The sequence below is a fragment of the Gobio gobio genome (genome assembly GCF_949357685.1).
Source record: "Gobio gobio genome assembly, chromosome: 13".
NCBI lineage: Eukaryota > Metazoa > Chordata > Actinopteri > Cypriniformes > Gobionidae > Gobio > Gobio gobio.
In genome coordinates, this window is record NC_137106.1 from 24,301,266 (window position 1) to 24,324,093 (window position 22,828).

A 22,828-nucleotide genomic window follows, 5' to 3' on the forward strand; every position below is an offset into this window, starting at 1 on the left:
GAGGCAAAAATGCAATTCCTGCAGCATTGGAGCAGGCTGAACAGCTTAATAAAGGCATTTTAACTGTAAACATCTTTATAATGTATAAATAATTAAAAAGCATTATAACAATTTTGTATGCAACTAATGGGGGGTAAAAAGGCAAGTTTATGCTTTGAGCATGCCATAATCCATAATCAAGAAAAAGAACCTTGTTAATACAGGAGGCATGAGCCTAATTAAAATGAAAAACTGCTGATCACGACTGAAGCCAAGGTGAAAAAGGAAGCACTGACAGCGGCATGTGCGTCCTCCTGCCAAAACACTGCGTCTGTACGTCAAAGCGACTCTTTAGCACTGGGAAACAAGACATAGGAACAAGAATGATGAAAATATTGAAATTTTATAGCTTGGGCTGATTTTCTTCATGTTTATGTGGTGAATACAGACAAGAATATGAAATGAGGCGTGAAGTAATATACAAACAGATCAAAAATCACAGCCGACTGACAGGTTTTCCTGTGGAAACTGAAGGTGAGGCTTGGGTCACGTCACATACTGACTTCTCTCTGTCTTTACGACAAGCTCTGGGAGGTTGCTTAGACAATAATATGTGTTTTCGCAGTTAAACCTCGGGAGGTTGGTGATGTAAATGTCAGATTCAACCACTAAATGAGTGGGCGTCCAGAGGGCATGCCACATGGGAAAATATCCAGACAGTGGAGGCCTCAAAAAAGCTCCACAGGCGGTCTATGGCACTACACTCGTGTCTTCTTTGACGTTTGTTGAGTTACAGTAAAAAAAAATGGCTCTCTAATGCATTCCATTGCTTGTTTTCTCAGATGTTGCGCTCTCTTTCAGTCTGAATTTCTGTCAGTCATCCTTTTCTCCAGTTTGTCAACACATTAGCTCAACTGGATTAACATGGTTATGTATGGATTATGTAGTTGTGAGTGGTAAAGGTTTCTAAGTGGTTAAGGAATGATGATTTAGTCTGAACCAAAAGAGCAGTTTTGTGCAGCAGAAGCGCTGATTGAGAGACTACTTTTTGTTGCATAGTTGGACGCAATAGCTTAGCTGCTTTGTTTAGCTTAAGAGGTTGTCTAGCCAATAACAACCCCATCTAGTGCAAGCCGCATGTGTGATCATGCGTTCAGGGAGGTAGCCTTATCACTGTCTATGGCTGCAGCTGACGCCCAGTGGATCTTTGGCTTTGCAAGTCTTGTGGAGATACCGAGTGGTACCAAAGCGTTGTGTTCTGGGTCAGGCTCTCTCCTGACCACTGATAGCCGACCGCGAGTGACGACATGGTTCCCTGTACTATAGCATGGTAAACCTCTGGACGGAGGAGGAGGAAGAAGCAGATGGGCCTTGTGGTTCATTGAAGGTCGTGGTCTTGGGTTTGACCCACTACCGCCCCCTACAGGCAGAGCAGGGAGAGTTACCCGTTTGTGTAGACGTGGAGGCTGCAGGACACGCGGGCTGAAGGACAGGGTGTGAGGTGTCTGCAGGAGTTTGTTTTGATGGCTTTCTGGGGTCGGCCTCGCAAGCTGTTCTTTAGCCTCCTGTGAGTCACTCTCATTGTTGTCTTGTATGCGAAGGTGGGTGCTAAGCAACCAACTCAGCTCCTCTGGGTCAGGAAGAGATATCAACTCCACGTGAGGGTCTCCAGCAGGAGGAAGAATTGGATCGGAGCAGGGGACTGGAGGACAAGACATAGGAGTCTGTTCCCGTTCGGTGCAGGCATCACTGTGGCCCCCGGTGGGGACTGTTCTTGCTAGTTTTCGCTGGAAGAGGGGCTCGTTGGGGATGTGACTGATGGGCTGAAGTATTCGAGGCTGTGGAAGACAAAATAAAACAGTATTTAACACAATAAACCATAACAGAGATCTGCGATCAGTGGATAAGATCGCATAGTTAAGTGTTTGGGACTGACAACAGCTGTGACTCTCGAATTGTCCAATTCATAGAACAGCTTAGAGGAGCAGTTACAGCGATACTGTATGAACAGATAACTAATGATAGCTGTGAATAACCAAAGTGACTAAAGTAAACGTCAAAGATTTTGACTTCTATAACATTGGGAAGTGTTCACAAATTTGAGTGGGAAAAAAACTCCAACTGAGGTTCATCCATCAAACCTTAATTAACCGACAGCAGCATCAGATGTTTTATTTTTAACTGACAGCTACTGCTGTTAACTAGTTCCATTCACACAGCAAAAGTAAATCAAATGAACTCTTGGTTGAGACTCTAACAAATTTAAGTAATTAAAGAGCATAGGGAGACTGACTCTACATCATTCGCATTCGTGCTTCACAGGGGTGAGCAGTCGCTGAGAGCTCTTGTAGCGATTCTCTGATCAGAGTAGATTTATTCGCAGAATAATGGGTAATGCAGTTTTTCATCAGGAATTCAAATGTTAAACACAATAGTTTAAAAGAAAATGCAGGCTAGCGGCTTCAACAAAGCCCATATTCCCATATCTGAAAAATTAATAGGATTTTTACTTCCAGAACTCAAACTTTAGTAATTCAAATTCCAAATCAACTTTCTGCGGGGTGTGGCAGATTCTGAAATTCTGAAATTTGCCAGGTGTGAACAAAATTGTATTTAGCAATCTAAAACAACACTGATAACCGTTTTCTGTTGCTCTGTGAACATCGACAGGTTGTGATCAGACGCAAGCGGTCAGTCGTGCTGTCGGCTGTTTGGTTCCGAACAGAGTGTGACTGTAATAGGGTGATTTGAATGGACAAGCATGTACGTAGGTGAGTTTCAGCAAATACAACTGTGCACCATGATTCATGACAGAGGCATAAGTCCTTGTTTCCTTCTCATTCACTCTCTTTGTCTCTCATGGGCTGTTTCTGCTAAAGAGCACAGCTCTACTGAAACCACACCACCCCCTACTGGCAAACAGTGGTTTCATGCAACCTGCCACATTTCTATTCACCCAGAAACCATTTGTAAAGTGTGCATTATCTCCAGATACTAATCACAAAACAATTTTATCGCATGCCCGACTACACAGGGTGGAGAAAATGTCAGATTGAAGAGAGGTAAAGCATTACAATTTAAAACACCACTAGAGTGCAAAAAAACAACAGCTGAAAAAAACAACAACATAGTCGTTCCTCACTTTAAGAATACACAATAAGAGAAAGGAGCTTAAAAAGGAAAGCAGGTGCAAGGAGTGCGCCATAGATGAGAGAGAAAAAACTACACAAATTGACACGACTAAGAACTCCATTACTTTTTTCATGCTTTCAGAAAGGAACTGATTAAAATGATTAAAAGATTAAAATATTCATTAGCTGTTTATACCAATAATTGATTGTCTCAGTCAATAGTTACACATCTAATTGATTTTAATGTCTTGCTTCAAAACGTTGAAGCCCCCAATTCCAGAGGATGACTCTCCCATAACTTTGATATTATAAAAATATATACTAAAATATAGTTTAAAATGTATCAAATATTAATTGAACAGTGTTATCTTATTGCGTTGTCATAATGCGGTTCCTGCAATGCCACTTTTACAGTCATTTGACTATAGTTAAGGCATGTTCTTAAGCGTAATGCAAAGAGGAGTACCTAAAATTACTGTAATGAACAGCCTCACAGCTTTATTGCTTTTATTAAACCGCAGCAACAGCATTATGATAAAAGACACCAATGTTCAATAAACAATTTGCACATGACAAACAATTCTTCTGCCAAGTGTTATAGTTCATTATACTGACTCTAGGCAGTTTTGGGGTTGCCAAGCAACATAGAAACTTTAATACAGAATTCATTACATGTGTGTATTTATCAGCGTTGAACAAGGCTCATATAATTACAAATTAAAGTTGAAAATTATTTTCATAATAATACAATATTAGCATCATAAAAGCAAAGGAATCCATGCAGCACCACACAAACAAGAGCAACAAGACGGTAAAATGAAAAACAAAGATGTCGAATAGATTCTATGCTGCTCTGCTCATTGTGGACTGATTCAAAACCTTTGTGAAACCTAAACCTTTTAAAAGGGGTTTTATAACACCTCTACAGATGAGGATGTGCCACAGTTGCAACAATGGCTTGTAGAATGCTTGCTATCATAAATCCTAATAAATTATTAAACCTAGTAAATTTATAATTAATTGTTAAATTAAATGAAAAATAGAAATAAATTTTTCGGAGGCAATTTTTTTATTCAATATGTTTTAATGAAAATCTGAACTTTTTACATTACACACCTAAAAAGAAAATCCTTAATGTTAGGTCCTGACTAAAAAATGGTTTGTAGAATGCTTGCAAGACTATCATAAAGAAGTAATGCTTTGCACTGTATGCCACCGTTTTCCAAAAAATATATAAATGCATAGCTTTCATGCAGTTCCATTATAGTTGCATAATTTCCAGCTATTATTGCAAGAGCAGCTGGAAAAGATAGTTATTATGGCAATGATAGCTTTTTCTTGTAAGGAACATTTTCTTGATTTAAATTAAACATGGCAATATATTTTTATGAACCAAATAAAAGGGTTTTAAAGAAAAAAAATGTAAATCTTTTGTGGTGGAGCCCAAGAAAATCTGAACTTGGCCTAAAAAATCCTTATTGAGCCCCAAAAAGAGCAGGGAGAATCAACTGCCTCTGAAACGTTTCACAACCTTCATAGCATGATTGCTAGATATTACAACAGAAAGAGTTGTAATGAAGTCTAGCTCTAATTCAGTCGTTCATCTTACTATAAGATTTGGCTGATGAAACGTGGTCATTTTGATAATAGAGAAGGTTTTTAATATCCTGAGTTTGTAGAAGTGGAGGTTATAATGTGAATCCTGAAGGAGTTATAGGATCATTTTATTTTAATTGTCCTCTAAAACTGTTCAGCGTCTCCCTGTGCAGGCACAGGACCAAGGACAATTGCACAATGGGCTAATTCCCTGCTTGTGTGTATGTTTGAGATGTTTAAACCCTGGTCCAATTGTGCAGACTGATGTCTGTTTGGATAAAGTCTCTGGGAGCGGGCTGGAGAGAAGCGGTGAGGCTCCCAGAACACACCAGTAAACACTGTAGCTCCATTACAGAAAAGACAGATCTGACAACTACAGCAATCACAGCCCACGGAGGAAGAGATGAGCAGGAACATTAGGGTTTCAGACAGGTGGTTTGGGCCAAAGAATCAGGTGCGGGGGGGGAAGTCTCATGCCAAGTGTTATGTACGTGTGAAGAAATTGGATCCATGCTTTAAAATGAAACTCAAACAAGCATGCATTGGTCGTTCACATCACTTGACCATGCAAAGGGTGAATCTTTTAGTAGAGGTTACTGTACCACGCTGTGTCGCGGAAGTAATGTACAAGATGCTCCACCCCTGTCCCGGTGTATTATTATGGGATAGGCAGAGGGGGAGAAATAACAAAGCACAAGTTCATCCAATCAGGAAACAGCAAGAGGAAAGAGAAAGGGAAAAGACAGGAGGAGGACATGGAGAGAAGAAGACAGAACAGACAAAGCAGTGGAATAAAACCAAAAGAGAAGAAGACAGAACAGACAAAGCAGTGGAATAAAACCAAAAGAGAAGAAGGGACGAGTAGAGGAAGAGACTGAACACAATCTAACATCTGCTCTATAACTACTGCCATGTTTACAATGTCAAACACACATTCTATCAAATGATCACAGCTCTATCTTGCAAAATTAAAAGACTGACGTGCTCATTTATTTTTAATAATATTTGCCTGATACCTCCACTGACATGGGCATATAATACAGATGTGAAAAACCATACCACGGAAAATTCAAACTGAATAAGTCACTGTTTGTGTGCATAGTTGTGTGCGATGTCTGTAATTTTCTGCAAACAATTACTGATATCATGTCTTCCGTTTGGACGTATATGCTTAGTTTGTATTTGTTTATTTCTTGTTTCCTGTTGCCATTTTGTAGTCCCCTTGTAGTTTTGCTGTTGATTAGCCTATTATCGTTCCCAGGTGTTTCTAGTTTTTCTCATTAGCCCCTGTGTATAAATACTCCTGTGCTTTCCCTTGTGTTTTGTCAGTTGTTAGAAATGTAATTTATTCCTGTGATGGCAAAGCTGTATTTTCAGCATCATTACTCCAGTCTTCAATGTCACATTATCCTTCAGAAATCATTCTAATATGATGATTTGCAGCTCAAGAAACATTATTATCAATGTCGTAAACAGTTGCTGCTTATTACGTTATATTATAATATTTTATAACATTGTAAATTTAATGCAAACTTGCTCAATAAAAGTATTAAAATAATATTTATTGTTTTTAATCATACTAACTCCAAAATTGAGGATATAACCACAATTTATTCAGACACATTTTCTCACATTATCACAGTTTATTCACTATAGTTTGAAAAATGGTAAATAAATATGACAAGAACTCAAAAATTAATCTTGATGATGTCAGATAACTTTGATAGAAAGGTATGTAATGGATTACAATCAACCAATCAGCTGTTAAATTTAAGTACACAATTAAGATGATACCAATTTTGGTCAACTTACCAAGCAATGCTTCATTTTGTTCAGTCTGTGGTGTAAAAGGTCACATTAGCAATTAAAGAAAAGCAAAACATCATCAGGTCAAAGTGTCTGAAAAATTTTGGTCCCAAATTTTTATCAATTTTACTGGTAGTACACTGTATGAAGAATTTTTGGGTATATTATGTCTACTTTATTTTGCCATCCTCACTTACATAAATGAACTATAGTGTCCTGCATCCACTAGTAAAATTATTACTATATCTTATAATTTACTATATTTTAATTATTATACTATCTTATAATTATTACTATATCTTATTATAATTATATCCAGTGTCTGAATAATTTTTGGTTTGACTTTATATCTTATATTTATTTCTGATTAGTTTGAGATTGCATTTGTTGCAAATGAATTTAATCACAACATCAGATTTATTCGTTTATTATATTATTTTAAAATTTCATCTAACAATTACCCTTTTTTTCTAAAGGGTAGCCGGATGCCAGCCGAACTTAGCCCAGCCCACAACATTTGAGGTCGGGAAGTTCGGGACTTGATCCGTTGTGGAGCAACTATGCTCGAACCAGATCTCTTCGGACCAATCAAACTGTCAGGGTGGGCTTTATATGATGATGTACAGATGATCAACAGTAACGTAATAATCCACGTCACCAAAGAGCGCTTGGGTTGAATTCGAACTATCAGTTTTGAATTTGTTTACTAAACGGAGAACTTGTTCATATATGCATTCACATTTACTATTTCTCTCAAAAATGGTGATCATGTTGGTAAGTACTCTGTGTATCCTTAAATTCTTTTTACAACACCGGCAAAGATTGTTCACACTCATCTTCTTCTTCTACTTCTTCCAGCGTACGTGCAGTTGAGTTCTGTTGACAACTAGCCGTTGCTCAACATACGTCACTTACTCCGTTGCTCTGATTGGTTGTAGGTCTATCCACTTGAGTGCAGAGGCATTTTCTTTCCTGGTTCGGTTGAAACATGCCCCATAATTACAGCCCCATGGAGCAGTATCAGACTCATATTCCGACTAGAATCTGAGTATGACGACGTCAGGGTACTTTTTTCCACTCTGCGACCAAAACAGGCTTCGATGCCCATCCCAAGTTAATGCACAGAGACAACAATAAAAAAAATGCCATTTGTAGATTGACTTTCCCTAAAAATGTTGATTTAAGTGTTGACTTTGCAGCTCTGTTTGTTTGGCCTGACATGTCAACATCTAGCTCTGTCAGTGAGATGAGTTTAAGGCAGGGCTACCTTTGTTAATTATTAACTATATTCAGAAAATGTAATTTTGCCAATGCAAATGTAACAATTAATGAATTTAACTGCAAAATCCCAAAATCCGTACACAAAAATACCTAAAGACAGGGCTCAAAGCATGGTCATCTACACAAAAACACAGTGTAACAGCCTATGTGGTCCAACGAGTGCAGTGACCCACCTAGACCTGACAGAGTAACTTCAAAACTGCCTAGCAGGAAACTGATGACTTTGTCTAACCTCATCTCTCTCACACCACTTCTCCTTCTCTCTCTCCTCAAACTGATATCCAAGTTACACATCACATCCCTGACTCACTCCCTGATGTAACTATATTGTGTGTGTATATATATATATGAAAGAGAAGGGAAGGAAAAAGGAGAGACAACGAGTCAGGGATGGAAAGAAAGCTGAACATATTAGCAAAGGAACGGGGTCAGAGATCAGGGGTTAATAATGACTCACTTTGTCGGCGTTGAGGCATGCTGGCACGAGGTGCAGCCTGGTACTGGCACTGCCAGGGAGAGAGAAGAGGAGTGGGAACAGCCTGCAACAAACACAGAAAACCGTGACGCACACACAACACCCACACAGCTGCGGAGAGAGACAAACTCCAGTGAATCTAGACAAACACACAGTTTAGGAAGAAAAACTCTTGCAAGCACGTCGCACAGAGAAACGACGCACATTTCCTCTGAGAAGACTAACTATCATCAATGTCTGAATATCAGACTAAAATACCTGCCAGGAACAAGCCTTGAATACAAGAGTCACAACACAATACGTGCACGCAATATTCCTAGCAAACACATGGATCTCACAGATAATATTTTCTTTTTCTGTGTAAACAGCAAATGCACTGGGGAAATTTCTGAGATAAGGTTATATGTACATTTATTGTCACGCTCAACCGTATTTTCGTTAACATACAAACCTTATCTTGAAAATTGATTACATACCACTTGATTTTTTTTTTAAGAGATAAAGGCAAACAAAACAACACAACCTGATGCCCAGAAAGTGAGCATGGTCCCTGTGATATTACAATCTGTGATATTGATCGAAGACTTTCTTTACATTATGGACAGAAAACTAGACTTGTTTACCTTTATAACTCAGAGAGTATGTTTACATGCATAGTTATAATCATTCTAAGTCGTGCTACAGTGTTTATCCATCTGTCCAAGTACTGTAGACATGCTCCAAATGATATATTGCTGCACACTTTTTGGTCAAGTTCACAACACTAAGTCCAATTGCAATGCAATTAACATGTGTCCAGTACCGTTCAAAAGTCTGGGGTCAGTAATCTAGCTTTGCTTTCACAAGAATAAACTGTTATTTTAATATTTCAGAATGTTACTGTTTTTATTATAATTTTGATCAAGTTATTGCTGCCATTTCAAGCATAAGAGATAAGAGACTTCTTTCAAAAATATGAACAAATCTTACCGACCCTGAACGTTAGAGCCATAGTGTACATGCTGGCAAAATCAAGCTACATTTGCATGATGTCTAGGTCTGTTAAACCGACTTTGCAAAAACCTGATGAATTGAAGTTTAAGTTTGACTGAAATTAAACAATAAGGGTTTGAGGAGTTTAGCAGAAAGTAAATAGGAACTTGAAAATGTCTTAGAAACTATTGGGACTTTTGGACTGAGAGAACCAGTTGTAGAAACTGTTGTGGTATTATTTGAATTTACAATTTATTCCAGTATAATTTATTTCAGATTCATCCTGCTTTGCTGTTCCTGGTACAGGAACCAGTCCCGTCAACCAGTCACTGCCTGCTAATTTTAGGTATCCGTTTAGCATTAGGGTAAGAGTTTGGTCTATGATTGGAAAAGAGAAATGTTGTTCCAAGAACAACAAAGGAAGTCCATTCAGGAACATGCCACACTCGTGTTAAGGAGAACACATATTTAAAGGGATAGTTCACCCAAAGATGAAAATTCTGTCATCATTTACTCATCCTCAAGTTGTTCCAAACCTGTATGAGTTTCTTTGTTCTGCTGAACACAAAAGAAGATAGAGGGAAGAATGTTTGTAACAAAGCAGATAGAGCAACTATTGACTACCATAGTATTTTTTTTCCTACTGTGGTAGTCAATAGTTGCTCTATCTGCTTGGTTACAAACATTCTTCTAAATATCTTCTTTTGTGTTCAGCAGAACAAAGAAACTCATACAGGTTTGGAACAACTTGAGGGTGAGTAAATGATGACAGAATTTTCATTTTTGGGTGAACTATCCCTTTAAGTGTGAGAATTATTAACATGCTGTACATTTCTTTTTCAGCTTTGTGTCATTATTAATAACTGATCACTGATAACTTATTTTATGATGTAGTCATGCAAAGTTTAACTTTTAACATCCCATTATAAAGCTTACAGGGATGTTTAAACTAAAAATGAAATATATTCCAAAACGGTATAACTTTCTTTCAATTAAGATAAATTAATTGGGACTCGCACACAACATACCAAGTCTTCTAAAGCCATATGACAACTTAGTGTGAGGAACAGAAATTGTAATTGCTACAGCCGTGGTGGTCACTATTCACTTTCATTATATGGAAAAGAGCATCAGGACATTCTGCTAAATATCTTTTATTTCCCACAAAATAAAAATTAAACTGAAGTATCCCTTTATTCTTCAAACACTAACATGCAAACTGAACACCAGTCCTATTGTTTCTGTTTGACTCTGTTTTTCTCTCTTCCTCATTTCCACTTTCCAATTCTCATCCATCTCTTGTTACCTCCCTCATCTCTCTTCTCCTCCCTCTAATCTCTCCTGACTCCAGTCTTTCGCTGTGTGCCGTTAGCTTTACTGATTGTGTGCCGGTCTTCAATAAGAACACGTCCCCTGGTGAACATCCCAGGCTGGGGCTCTGAAAGCTAAACCACTGGAGTGGGTGCTGTGTGCCTTCACTTAAATAGGAGATGACAATCATTCTGCACTCTGTAGTAGATGCCCGTTTTCCCCTAGCAGCTGCAAATTGGCCAAATCGGCACCTCGGCAAACGAGCCTGAGCTCAGGGTGTCTCGTGAGACTGTCGGGCTATTTCACCATGAAAAACGAACACGAGGGAGGAAAGTATAGAAGAGAGGAAAAGAACAGAAGGAATGTTTTGTCTGATTTGTCGCCCTGACAACACATTTGCTTCCCCCTTTTGTAAACAACTAGCCACCTATAAAGCCCAGAGAGCTTTAGGGGGAAACAGGAAATAAAAAGGCAGACGGCTCACCAAGGACACACACCGATACAGCAGTCACACTACACTGACATTTTGGGAGAGTTTGGGGTGCCTCCATGATGCAATCATGTTGACATGCATGTTGCAGAAATGACTCACAGCAGGGTGATGATGGGGCGGTCGCCACACCGTCTGAGTGGATTTATCATGATGCGTTCTTCTCTCACCTTTGGCCCCGGACTTCAGCTGATGACATTGACATCTCACCGGCTGAAAGAGAGAGGGGGAATTAAATCACCATCATATCTTTATTGCAGAGGGAATGTAAAAAACAAACAGACAACAACTAAAACAAAAATGCACACAAAAAAAACGACACAAAAAACCTAATAACTAAATGTTTACACTTTCTAAAGAAAATAGAGTTTGGCCATTCAAAACTGCAGTGTTGTGAGCAGTTTCCAGGGAATTGCTAGTAGAGAGAAATTGATCATTACGGTTTATGACCAACAACTATACCACATTTTTATGTTAGCTCATATTTCTAAGTTTTCCGATAACTCGTGATTATTATTTTTTATTTTAAACGTGACATAACTAAAGAAATCGTAAAACTACAATAAAAGCATTGCTTATTTGTATTATTGTTGTTGTTATTATTATTATTAGCAATCATTGAAGTTAAATATTAAAAATAAATATTCAATAATAACATAAATTTAAAATCATAATAAATTATAATTAGAACCGATAACCCTTTAAATAGAAAATGTCCCATGCTAGAATATAGTAAGCATTTGCTGGTAGAGAGAAATTGATCAATATATTTTATGACCAATAACTATACCAAATTAAGTGTTTTTATAACCAATATCAAGAACTGATAAGTATTTATCGCAAATTTTTTACAAACAACATAAACAAAATCATTAACCTACAATACAATAATTTTTCTATAACCCTTTTAAAAGCAAACAGAAAACTCTGAAAAAAAGAGCACCTTCAAAACTCTATGATATTTTGATTATAACTATGATTGCTTTTTTACTTTCATTGTTCACTAGGTGAAAATCAGGTTGCTAGTAACAGCACCTCTCCTCAACAAGCTGCACAATTTGAGGTATTAATCATGCCAATAGCACAAGTAAAGAGTTTGTTAAATTCCCAAACCAATGTATAAGTGATATTAAAGCTTGCCTTAAGCACATACTCTTGTTCTAATGTAAAGAAATCTAATTTGCTTTCATCTTTGCTTTGCAATCAGCATAATGCAAAAGAGGTGAGTGAGTTTATTAGCGCTAATGACATAATTGCTCACCGAAGGTGACAGTAATTGGGATTAAAGGTTAAAGTGCAAGTGTTGATGCGCCATTTGCTGTGGGTTTTTTTTTTTTTTTGGCTTGGAGTGGTGAAGTTAATGAACAGTATGAGATGTGGGTTTGTTCTGAGAACATCACATCCTGATTTCATCTTATTCATGCAGACATGGAGCTAGCATGGCTTTAGTATCTTCCAGCAAACACTGCAGGCTCTGATTAGCCACTCATGTATTATGCATATTCAATCAATACAAAATGGTCAAAATGAGTGCAAGTGTGAATGTGTCAGGAATGATGATGGCTCACAGATTCTTGATGCTGTTGATGAGTGAGCCGTGTGATGATTTTATCTTTATTTTTTAGCTCTTCCCTGAGATGCGCCACCTCCTTCATCAGTTCCTCCATCTGACGCACACAAATACAAAACAAATATTAATTGTATACACAAATAATATTAAACTATATTGTCTACACATAAATAATACATGTGTATGGAATGGAAAAAGGGGGCATAGAGATGTTGATGTCAATTTGTAGGCCAAAACAGAAGACTAATACACCACATGTTCCCTCAGGAATTACTAATGGCTTTTTAGAAAAGCAGTTTGCAATTTACGAGTATAATAAGTTCTGTGGTAAACATTACTTGAGATATATTAATGTTTTGTTCTACTACATAAATTACAGCAATGTGAATTCTGAAACTGTTGTGTGCTTTAAAAATACAAGCTGCTATATGAGGGTTCTTTAGCCTTTATGTAGCAACTTGCTTAACAACAGCTTCAAGGTTCATATTTTAAGATATGACTGTATTATTTATGCAGTAGAACAAACTGCAAAAGTCTCTTCCAGAATAAGCATTTAGCATTTGAAAAACACTTTTCTAAAAACACATTAGAAATTCCTGAGGGAGCCCATGGCTTGAAAATGCTCATTTTCTTTTTCAGATTTTAGGACTGCAAGTTGAACAGCTCTATTCAGGTGAGTGCTTATGGGATGTTACGGACCTGTTTGGCTCTGCTGTCATCTTCGCTGGAATCCAAACTCTCTGGAGTAATCTCACCATCATCCATCTACATAAAATGACAATTTATTCAGAAGACGCATCTCTCGTGTTTAGAACTCACTCTTTCTTTTACTCTCTTTTTGTTTTACAACTACACGCATACTAAAAGCTACTCAGAGGCTGACAGATGTGTCTGCATATGTAAGTGCAAAATTGACTCTTCCAGCTGTGTGTGTGTGTGTGTGTGTGTGTGTGTGTGTGTGTGTGTGTGTGTGTGTGTGTGTGTGTGTGTGTGTGTGTGTGTGTGTGTGTGTGTGTGTGTGTGTGTGTGTGTGTGTGTGTGTGTGTTGTACCTGCAGCAGACTCTTGAGTTTGAGCAGCTGTGATTTGACAGATGAACAGTCTTCTGCCACGTGCTTGAGAGTGAGCGCATCTAGCACCCCCGTGTGACTGTCATGCTGAACTGTGGGATGGAGGGGCCGATGGACTGTACGGCAGGCATCGTAATGAAACCCGGACAGCCTAACAGAAAGAGTAAGAAAGATTTAATATAATTTACAGAAAGAAAGTCAAATATTTCCCCCGGTCCAAAAAGACTGCAAAAAAAAACTATTCCAAATCCAAACTTTGACATTAACTAATATACACTGCTTACATGACCACCCATATTCAGGGGCTCCTTTAAATAACAAAAAGACCCTAGGCAACAAAGTTACAGTGGGCCCCCTATTCTGAATAAAAATGTTACTAGGCCATTAGTCAATGCATAGACATTTCAATTTGTGCTCATATATGAATACATTTGTAATGAAACTTTTCTTGTTTTTCTAGCTGAAAAGTCCTTAACGTCATTAAAATCCAATGTTTTGTGTACGTCACTCTTGATTAGACACTTTTTTGTTTGGCTTTTTAACCAAGTTCAAAACTATACCACCTTGAATACTGTCTGTATCTATCAACTGTAACCTTCGTGACAGTGACTAAAGTAATAAAGATGACTATGTAAATAAAACTGTACATTATCACATTTGAAATGACAAAAGTCGAGGTGCAAGTTCATCCATCAAATTAACCGACAGCAGCTTTAATAAATCGAGGGAGAGCGGAGAATGTGTGTCGCGTGCACACGACTAAACTCAAGGAAAAAGCTCTGGTGGAAGACAGTGACTGGATATAAAACCTTCAGATGGCACATAGATTAAATCCATGCTTATTTAAGTTACTGAACCCTCATTCAGAAAAGAGCAGCTCTCTCGCACTATATGATGTTATAGAAAACAGCCCGGTTCCGTTCAAACAGCAGGCCTTCTGCTTACGATTCCTGAAGATGTACAGGTTTGAGTTACAGAATGTAGTTGTCCCTGCTGTAATTTCCCATAATAAAAGTTTGTGTGGCACATTTCAAAGTGGTCATTTGTTAACTGTCTAACATGGTGCAAACGTTTTAGGTTGTTTAGGCGTTTTTTAAAAGATATTAATAATTTTATTCAGCAAGAATGCATTAAATTGACCAAAAGTGACATTTAAACATTTATAATGTTACAAAAGCTTTTTTTTTAAGGATCATGTGACACTGAAGGCTGCTGAAAATTCAGCTTTGCCATCACAGTAATAAATTACATTTTTAAATATATTAATAAAACGAAAGTGTAATTCAGTGCCTGCTAATTAAAAATGGTGCAGCACAAACTAAAGTGGACCTGACAGAAAATAAGCAGCACAGCATGCTGAAAATAATATAAAGATAATGTTATTCTGAGGCTCAGAGAGAAGGTGAAAAATGATCAAGAAAAAAAATTATTATGAATAAATTACATTAACTGAATAATATTTTTTTGCTGGACCGTAAGGCAGGAAAAAATATTAAAAGAGATTTAATATAACCCCTGTATATTAAAATGTACAGTTATATTCCTGGACACTCAATATATTCTTCATAATAAATTATACAGTAATAGATAATAATGGAAACACTTCACAATAAGGTTTCATTTGTTAACTTTAGTTAATGTATTACCTAACATAAACTAACCATGAGCAATTTGTTACTGTTTGTTTATCTTTATTAACGTTAAACAGCTATTCATGTTTGTTCGTTACCTCACAGTGCATTAACTAATGTTAACAAATATAACATTTGATTTTAATAATGTATTAGTAAATGTTGAAATTAACATTAACAAAGATTAATAAAATGCTGTAGAATTGGTTCATTATTAGTTCATGAAACCTATTTGTAAAGTGTATAATAATTAATAATAATATAAACTTTTTAAATATACAAATTCTAGTATGTAACACCCACTATTCATAATCCAATCAACTCGTGCCCTACAATTTTTTTTGTTGAATATCATGTTTAATTAGGAAACGTGTGTTCTGAGCCATTCACCTGTTGTCGTTATGAGCATGATCCATTCCACCCCATCTCTGCGGTCTTCTCCTCCATTGAGCCGGCCGGCCCCCCCTCTCAGAGCGCTCAAAGTGGGCCATCCCATCTGCATGCATAGAGGGGTCAATAGAAGTCAATGACAAATAAACAAACCCAACTTACTTTTAAACACCATTACACATTCAGTTAGTCTCCTAGACACACTCAGAAACAAACACACACACACTTCTTGGAAAAAGAAGGTTGAGCAGGGTCCTTCCAAACGCAGAGCTCTTAAGAGTTTCGATACACCGCACTCACACCGCCTGAGGCGAGATATCAGGGCAAACTCACACAAACATTCTGAGGCATACGAAATCTCTCTCTCTCTCACACACAAACAGTCCCTCAATCTTTATATACTCTTCTCACACAGCACAGTAAGACAGCAAGCAAAACAGACAGAAAACTAAGCTCCAAAACAGACCTGCTACATTCCTCTTGTCCTTGCTGTCCGGTTCACTGCCAGAGCCTCAAAAAGAGACTCAAAAAACAGTCCAAAACTCACTCACACGAATACAAATAACCTTAGAACTAAGAGCAGAGATGGTCTGTTTTGACTGACACATCCAAAAGAAAAAGGTTGAAGTATAGTTGGACAAAAATCCCCAAGGTTAAAAAAAATCTATGTAGAAAACCTTTTTTTTTTTAAAGTTGTCAAACTCCCTACGACTTTCTCACTGGCCACACGAGCATTTGCAAATCCAAAAACTTTCCGCCCTGTTGGAACAAGGTTGTGTGTATGAGTTTGTGAGTTCTGGGAACTCCCTGCCCTGGGAGCTTTGACCAGAACCAGACGCACACAGAGACACACAGCTGTAATTCCCTGAGCCGTGGGTCTTCTGAAGAGAAGGGGAACTGGCGGTAGTGTTCTTTCGGCCGGGTCGACGGGAATCTGCTCACGGGAACCAGCGTCAAAACAGCAGGCCTTCCTGCCTGCCAAGCAGACAGATCAACCATGGAAGGAATGAAGGAGGGAAGGAGACAGACAGACAGGGAGGGGAGAGACAGGGGGAGGGGGCCTGAAGTCATCTATTCCCTCCTCTGGCTCTGTAACCCCTCTCACATGACTGCAGGGCATGATGCCCGAGGCTATAAATACAACAAACACACACATACCACGCACATACACAGCGCTGTAAAACTGACTGCTTCCTGCTGATGGCGCAGGTCAAAATACTGAATGTAAACAAGTTAAAACACAAAAAGATGCTCAAAAGAAATACATTTTAACATGAGACAATCAGCAGACAGAATGCTGTTGTTACAGGAAGGGCTTATGCATGTCATTCCTGTACACAGAGGATGCAATTTGCATGTCGTCTGTAATGTGTATGTATGAAGCCTTTTGTTTGCCATCTCTAGTTTGGAATTTGTCTACGTATACAAGACTTTGGAATCTGCAGAAACCGTAACCACACTGCGACCTCACCAACACGCTCTAAAATCACACTCAGGGACTGCAGGAAACAGGAAGTGAGCTCAACAAAAAGACATTTTCTTGTTTATCTGAGAGTTACTCAGAATATTGAGATGACATTTATTCAGTATTTTGGCAGGGGTTGTCTCCAAGAGCAACTAATTCATGATAGGCTAGTAACGTAAGCACTACTGTATGTACTATATATAAAAGGTATATACACTACAGTTCAAACATTTGAGGTTGGTAAGATTTTTTCATGTTCTATTATGCTCACCAATGGCTCAACAACAGCAGCAGTAAAACATTCATATTGTGATATATTATTACAATTTAAAATAACTGTTTTCAATTTATTTATGTATTCCTCTGATGGGATGGCCAAACTAAAAATGTACAACAATTACTCCAATCTTCAGTGTCACATGATCCTTTAGAAATCATTCTAATATGCTGATATCGTGCTGATAATAATGACTTATTATCAAAGTTGAAAACAGTGCTGCTTAATATTTCTTAAAGCTGCAGTCCGTAACTTTTTGCGCTTTAGCGGTTAATAAACAGAACTGCATTCGTCTTGCGGAAGAACATTGCAGCCGGAGCTACTTCTCTCTGTTTATGTCTATGGCGAGTCACGCATGTACTGTGCTCCTCCGCAGCGGTTCCTACCAGTCTGGCCTGAAATAGTCCCAATATAAACATTTATTATAAGTGTACCATAATGATTCAGGGTAAGACAAAAACACAGTTTGGAAAATGGATTCATGTTGTACATTCTCATTATATATTTTTTGTAAATCCTGAACACAAAAAAAAGTTACAGACAGCAGCTTTAATATTAAATGAATTCTCAATCTTTTGTAATTTATAAATATAAATGTATATCATAAATTCTTTATTTTTACTGTATTTGGCAGTTGAAATGACTAGTCAAGCAGTGACAACAATGTCCTTCAGTGCAACATGCTCTACTTAATCTAAAACTATTTTAGACATTTTTAACATTTTTCTAATTTTGATCGTTATTATGCATTTTATGACCTCAAATTAATTGAGACTACATTATTTATACATTTATACAAAATTGATGTCACAGCACAGCATTATTAAAGGAACTGCACAAAAGGTGAAAAACAAAACTTGCACATATGAAATCGTTATTTTACCATTATTCTAGGATATTTTAACCAAAATAATTGTTGTGAGAAAAGTAACCATATTTACTAAAGCTTTAACTCCTCTATTCATCTATCAGTCATCAAACCATCAAAAAAAAACATGAACAAAGCTCCAAACAACAGCCAGCAGTCATGTAATAAATAATCCAGAAAAAAGCCCTTCCCTCACCGTCTTAAAGATATACAAGCTAGTAAAAAATAAGTCCTGTTGCCAGATCACTATAACAATTTACATTCTACAAACCAAATAATTTAAATACAAAATGATATACTGGATTCAACCCTTAAGAATCCCTTCATCAAGTTGAATGAATTAAAAACACACACAGAGCTGCAGGAAACTCGTACTTACAAAAGTCATTCACATTCAAAGCAGTGACTATCACTTGGACTTGGCTGTGATCAGACATAATGATTAAACCTGATCAGCTATCATTATCTATGCAAATAGAAGATGATTTAATAGATCAAAGATAAATCCAAGGTACTTATTACAAATTCAGTTCAAAACGACTATTGTGGTTATAAAGGTAAACAGATGTGGGTCATTTCTTGCGCTGGGGCTGAAAAGAATGAGAGAGACTTTCATTTATTTATTACTTTATTAGCCAGAACTACACGTTTTGAGAAAACCGTGATGCAGACATGATTCTATTAAACTTTTAATCACTTTAGACATCAGATAGAAGGCAATTTTGGCTTAGTGAATGATAGCTGGTTATGCTACAGTGCTCAATTACACTGTGCGTGTGTGTGTGTGTGTGCGCGCGTGCGCGTGTGTGTGTGTGTGTGTGTGTGTGTGCGCGTTCTAACCATTGTGTAAGGCCCCGTCTTCTGGCAGATCAACATCAAGCATGAGGTCATCATCTTCCAGGTCACATGAGCCTGTGTTATCCAAGTTGTTCAAAATGTCCTGTGCATGAAAAAAGACCAATAGAGAGAAAGAGATGGAAAACTGGATTACATTTTCCAAAAAATACATGTGTGGTAATTCATTCATACCATTTATGTAAGGACGATCACAAAGGAAAGGGGATACACAGTCACTGGAAGCAACATGAATAGAAAACAAAACATTTTTCACTTCGCATGAAGAGTGTATATAAAAACAGCGACTTTTCAGGCCACCTGATTATTTGAAAATGCAAAAGCATGCCAAGGTGAAAATCAATACGCCTCAACAAAACCTCAATTTGTCCTCAGACAGAAAATGAAAGAGGACGTTTCAAGCTGTGTGGCAGACGCACAAGGGGCAGTTATCAGCTATTGGAGCGCTTTTCAATGCATTTTAAAGCGATTCTGAACATTGAGTCTGGCGCAGAGTTCAAAAGAAAATAAGCTCTTTGAAGAAAGATGTTCTCCACATCAACATATGTGTTAAAAATATTGGTAAGAAATACCATAAAACAAGGCCTCACGGCTTAGCCTTGATTTGTACCAAGGAAAGAAATTTCTCTGTTGTGAGTCATCTTAGAGTCTCTCAAGAACCATTCTGAATTGATTTAGAGGTTGAGAGTAAAATTAGAGAGCATGAGTGAGTCTTACAGAGGTGGAACCAAATGAAGGGATATTTCGCTCATTTAATTCAACATTCATCATCCATAATTTCCAAAACATACAAGTTTAAAAATACTGCATATTACTGTCATTTGGTCATTTAAATCACTTGTGTACGTGGAGAGCGAAATTGCTTCTTGGTGATACATTTACATAAACTGAACACTCTTCTGGAAGTATGACATCTTGGAAACAATAGCTTTTTTTCTTACTAGTTACTTGACATTTAACAAACGCTTAAATGTTGCATTTATTGCAGGGACATTTACTATAAATCAATGTAGGGCTGGGCGATATGGCCCAAAAAAATTATCACAATATAATTTTCCATATCAGTCGATATCGATAATTAGCACAATAAATGTCAAATCTTTATTTCTTTAAAGTTTAAAGGCATATTTTTGCTCCTGGGTGAAAGATGTAGGAAACAGACAGTTAATTGTGGTTTTAAACTATCCTTTATTTGTCAAAACATGACAAACACTTCCCAAACATTTTGAACAATTGATTAAAACTGAGGTAGATTTATTTATTACTAATAAAATCAATATTAATAGACTAAAAATATTATTAATATAAATAGAATATATAAAATAAATGTCTATATTAACATCTAGAACTTTAATGATATAACATTTGACTCTGCTGACTGCAAATGCAAAGTTAAAGTGCTTTAAAGATAATGTTAGTCAATAAACAAAAATAGAATTAAAAAAACATATTTCTGGTCAGCATGCCAAACCTTATAAATAACTGACAATGACAATATAAATAAAATAAATAAAAGAAAATCTTAACTGTGGTCAGCATGTTTACTCTAGACTCATATATATATATATATATATATTTTTTTTTTTTTTTTTTTTTTTTTATTAAAATAAGTAAAACAATAAAAACTCAAACGGGCAAAAAATGCGTTTTAAGTTTAGAAATATTTTGAGTCCCCCCCCCTCTTGCCTTACAGTGGATTGGTCCACCGCACACCTCACCAACACACACACACCTTACCGACACACAAATGCGGTGGGCTGGGAGAGAGAACAAAGTTCAGTAGTTGTGGAACTCCAGTAAGGGGTGTCAAGTGTCTATTTTATTCACTTAAACATCGGATGAAATTATTTTATTTCTCTTTTAATACAGGTGATGCAGAGTTATTAATAAATCACCAAAGACAAAATTATGATACTGATGTATTTTTCCATAAGTCTGATGTTTTAGTGATTATAGTTTGGTAACGTAAGCTTGTTGTAAGTCACCCACTACAACTAACAAGGTGATAAGCCTATGCGTGAACTGATATTAGGCTAATGTAGATTTACCGCTGTGTTGGGCTCAATGCTATATGGAAGAACTTCGAAGAAGCAAGATAATTTAATAATTATATTACCGTGTGGTGTGGTCATACCATTTATGTAAGGACGATCACAAAGGAAAGGGGATACACAGTCACTGGATGCAAATCAGACCAAATTAATTAATCAATTACCAAGTAATCAAATTACTGTAATTTAATAACGTTTCCCTTGAAAAAGTAAAGTAAGGGGTTTCTCTTTTTTTTTTTTCTGTCATTTAATTAGTTATTTCGGACCCACTTTATATTAGGTGGCCTTAACTACTATGTACTAACATTTTAATTAATCATTTGATACAATGTACTTACATGTTTTTACATTGTACTTACATTTTTAAAAATACCTGCATGTAATTACATCTGTAATTAATTTCTGTAGTTACATTTGTAATTACACAGTTGACACTTCTCTTACACCTAAACCTACCCTTAAACTTACCCATACCCCCACACCTGTCACTAACCCTACCCGTATCCCACCTCAATATCAGCAAAAGTGTTTTGCAATACAATTTGAACTCAGTAAGTACATTGTACTTATTTTTTGATGCAAGTACATAGTACTTAAGGCCACCTAATATAAAGTGGGGACATTATTTCTGATGTATTTGCATTAAATACTGTATAGACTATACAACAATTCTATATAAAACAATAGTGGATTTAACATCAATGTTAAAATGTATGTTTTTAATGTAACCTTCTCCCTTTACACACAAGTTCAGTTCAAGAATAATTTAGGCAATTGTACATGGTTTATTTTAAATAATCAAACGGGCAGTTTGTCTATCCTTGTATTGTTCAACTGGTCGAGGTTGATATGGGATTTAATTATTTTTATTACACAAAATTGTCATATAGTTGGAAGACCTTGAATGTAGAATCCTATTCATCATTTATCTTCCTTATTTTAAAAATAGTAGCCAGGATATTCTTCAAAAAGTATTATTGTGTGTTCCATGGAAGAAAGAAATTATGTTTGGAGTAAATTATGACAATTTTCATTTTGGCTGAACTCTCCCTTCAAGCTATGTTAAATACATTGGCTTTTCTAAATGAGGGACTTTCTTGCAAAAATAACAGTACACTATGAAAGTTCCTGCATAATGTGCCATATTTCATATTCAGCAGGCAGCTGGGGAAAGAACCACAATACAAATATGCTCTCAGCATACTTTAGAAAACATTATCAATCATGCAACTGCGATACATTCACAAAACAAAGACGTCTCTTCAAGTCATCGAAGTTGACAAGATGTTCTACGGTCTCATCCATCACATAAATATACACTTAAACAGAGACATGCCCCTTTCCTGGACATTAATACACATAAATACCATACAGTCTTACAAGTGTATTCAAAGTGAATTCAAAGCAGCAAGAGTTTACACACTTCACCTACACACACACACACAGTCTCTCAAGTTCCTCTCTCTCTGACTCTCTCCATGTATTAAGGGGCTTAGTCATGGCAGGTTGCTTCAGAGGAAATGACATTTCACTGCGCCGGGCGGCAGCTTAGACACGCAGCCCAAGCCCCATCAGCACTCTCCGGCTGCGCTGAAAGAGCCGGAATAACGC

General features: G+C 37.0%; 1 protein-coding gene across 2 annotated transcripts in view; it reads right to left on the minus strand.

The window, feature by feature from the left end:
• Window positions 1–363: 363 nt before the first annotated feature.
• ccser2a (coiled-coil serine-rich protein 2a) overlaps window positions 364–22,828 on the minus strand; it is a 42,332-nt gene continuing 19,867 nt past the window's right edge. The window contains exons 5-12 of one of the 2 annotated variants that reach the window (XM_079833493.1): window positions 19,152–19,251; window positions 15,702–15,807; window positions 13,663–13,831; window positions 13,311–13,376; window positions 12,610–12,708; window positions 11,144–11,254; window positions 8,251–8,332; window positions 364–1,817 (exon numbers count right to left, since the gene is read on the minus strand). In XM_079833493.1, coding sequence (XP_079689619.1) covers window positions 1,726–1,817; window positions 8,251–8,332; window positions 11,144–11,254; window positions 12,610–12,708; window positions 13,311–13,376; window positions 13,663–13,831; window positions 15,702–15,807; window positions 19,152–19,251 — 825 coding nt within the window. In that variant the 3' untranslated portion in view covers window positions 364–1,725. The remainder of the gene's footprint in view (window positions 1,818–8,250; window positions 8,333–11,143; window positions 11,255–12,609; window positions 12,709–13,310; window positions 13,377–13,662; window positions 13,832–15,701; window positions 15,808–19,151; window positions 19,252–22,828) is intronic. The other variant, XM_079833492.1, reaches the window with a different exon arrangement.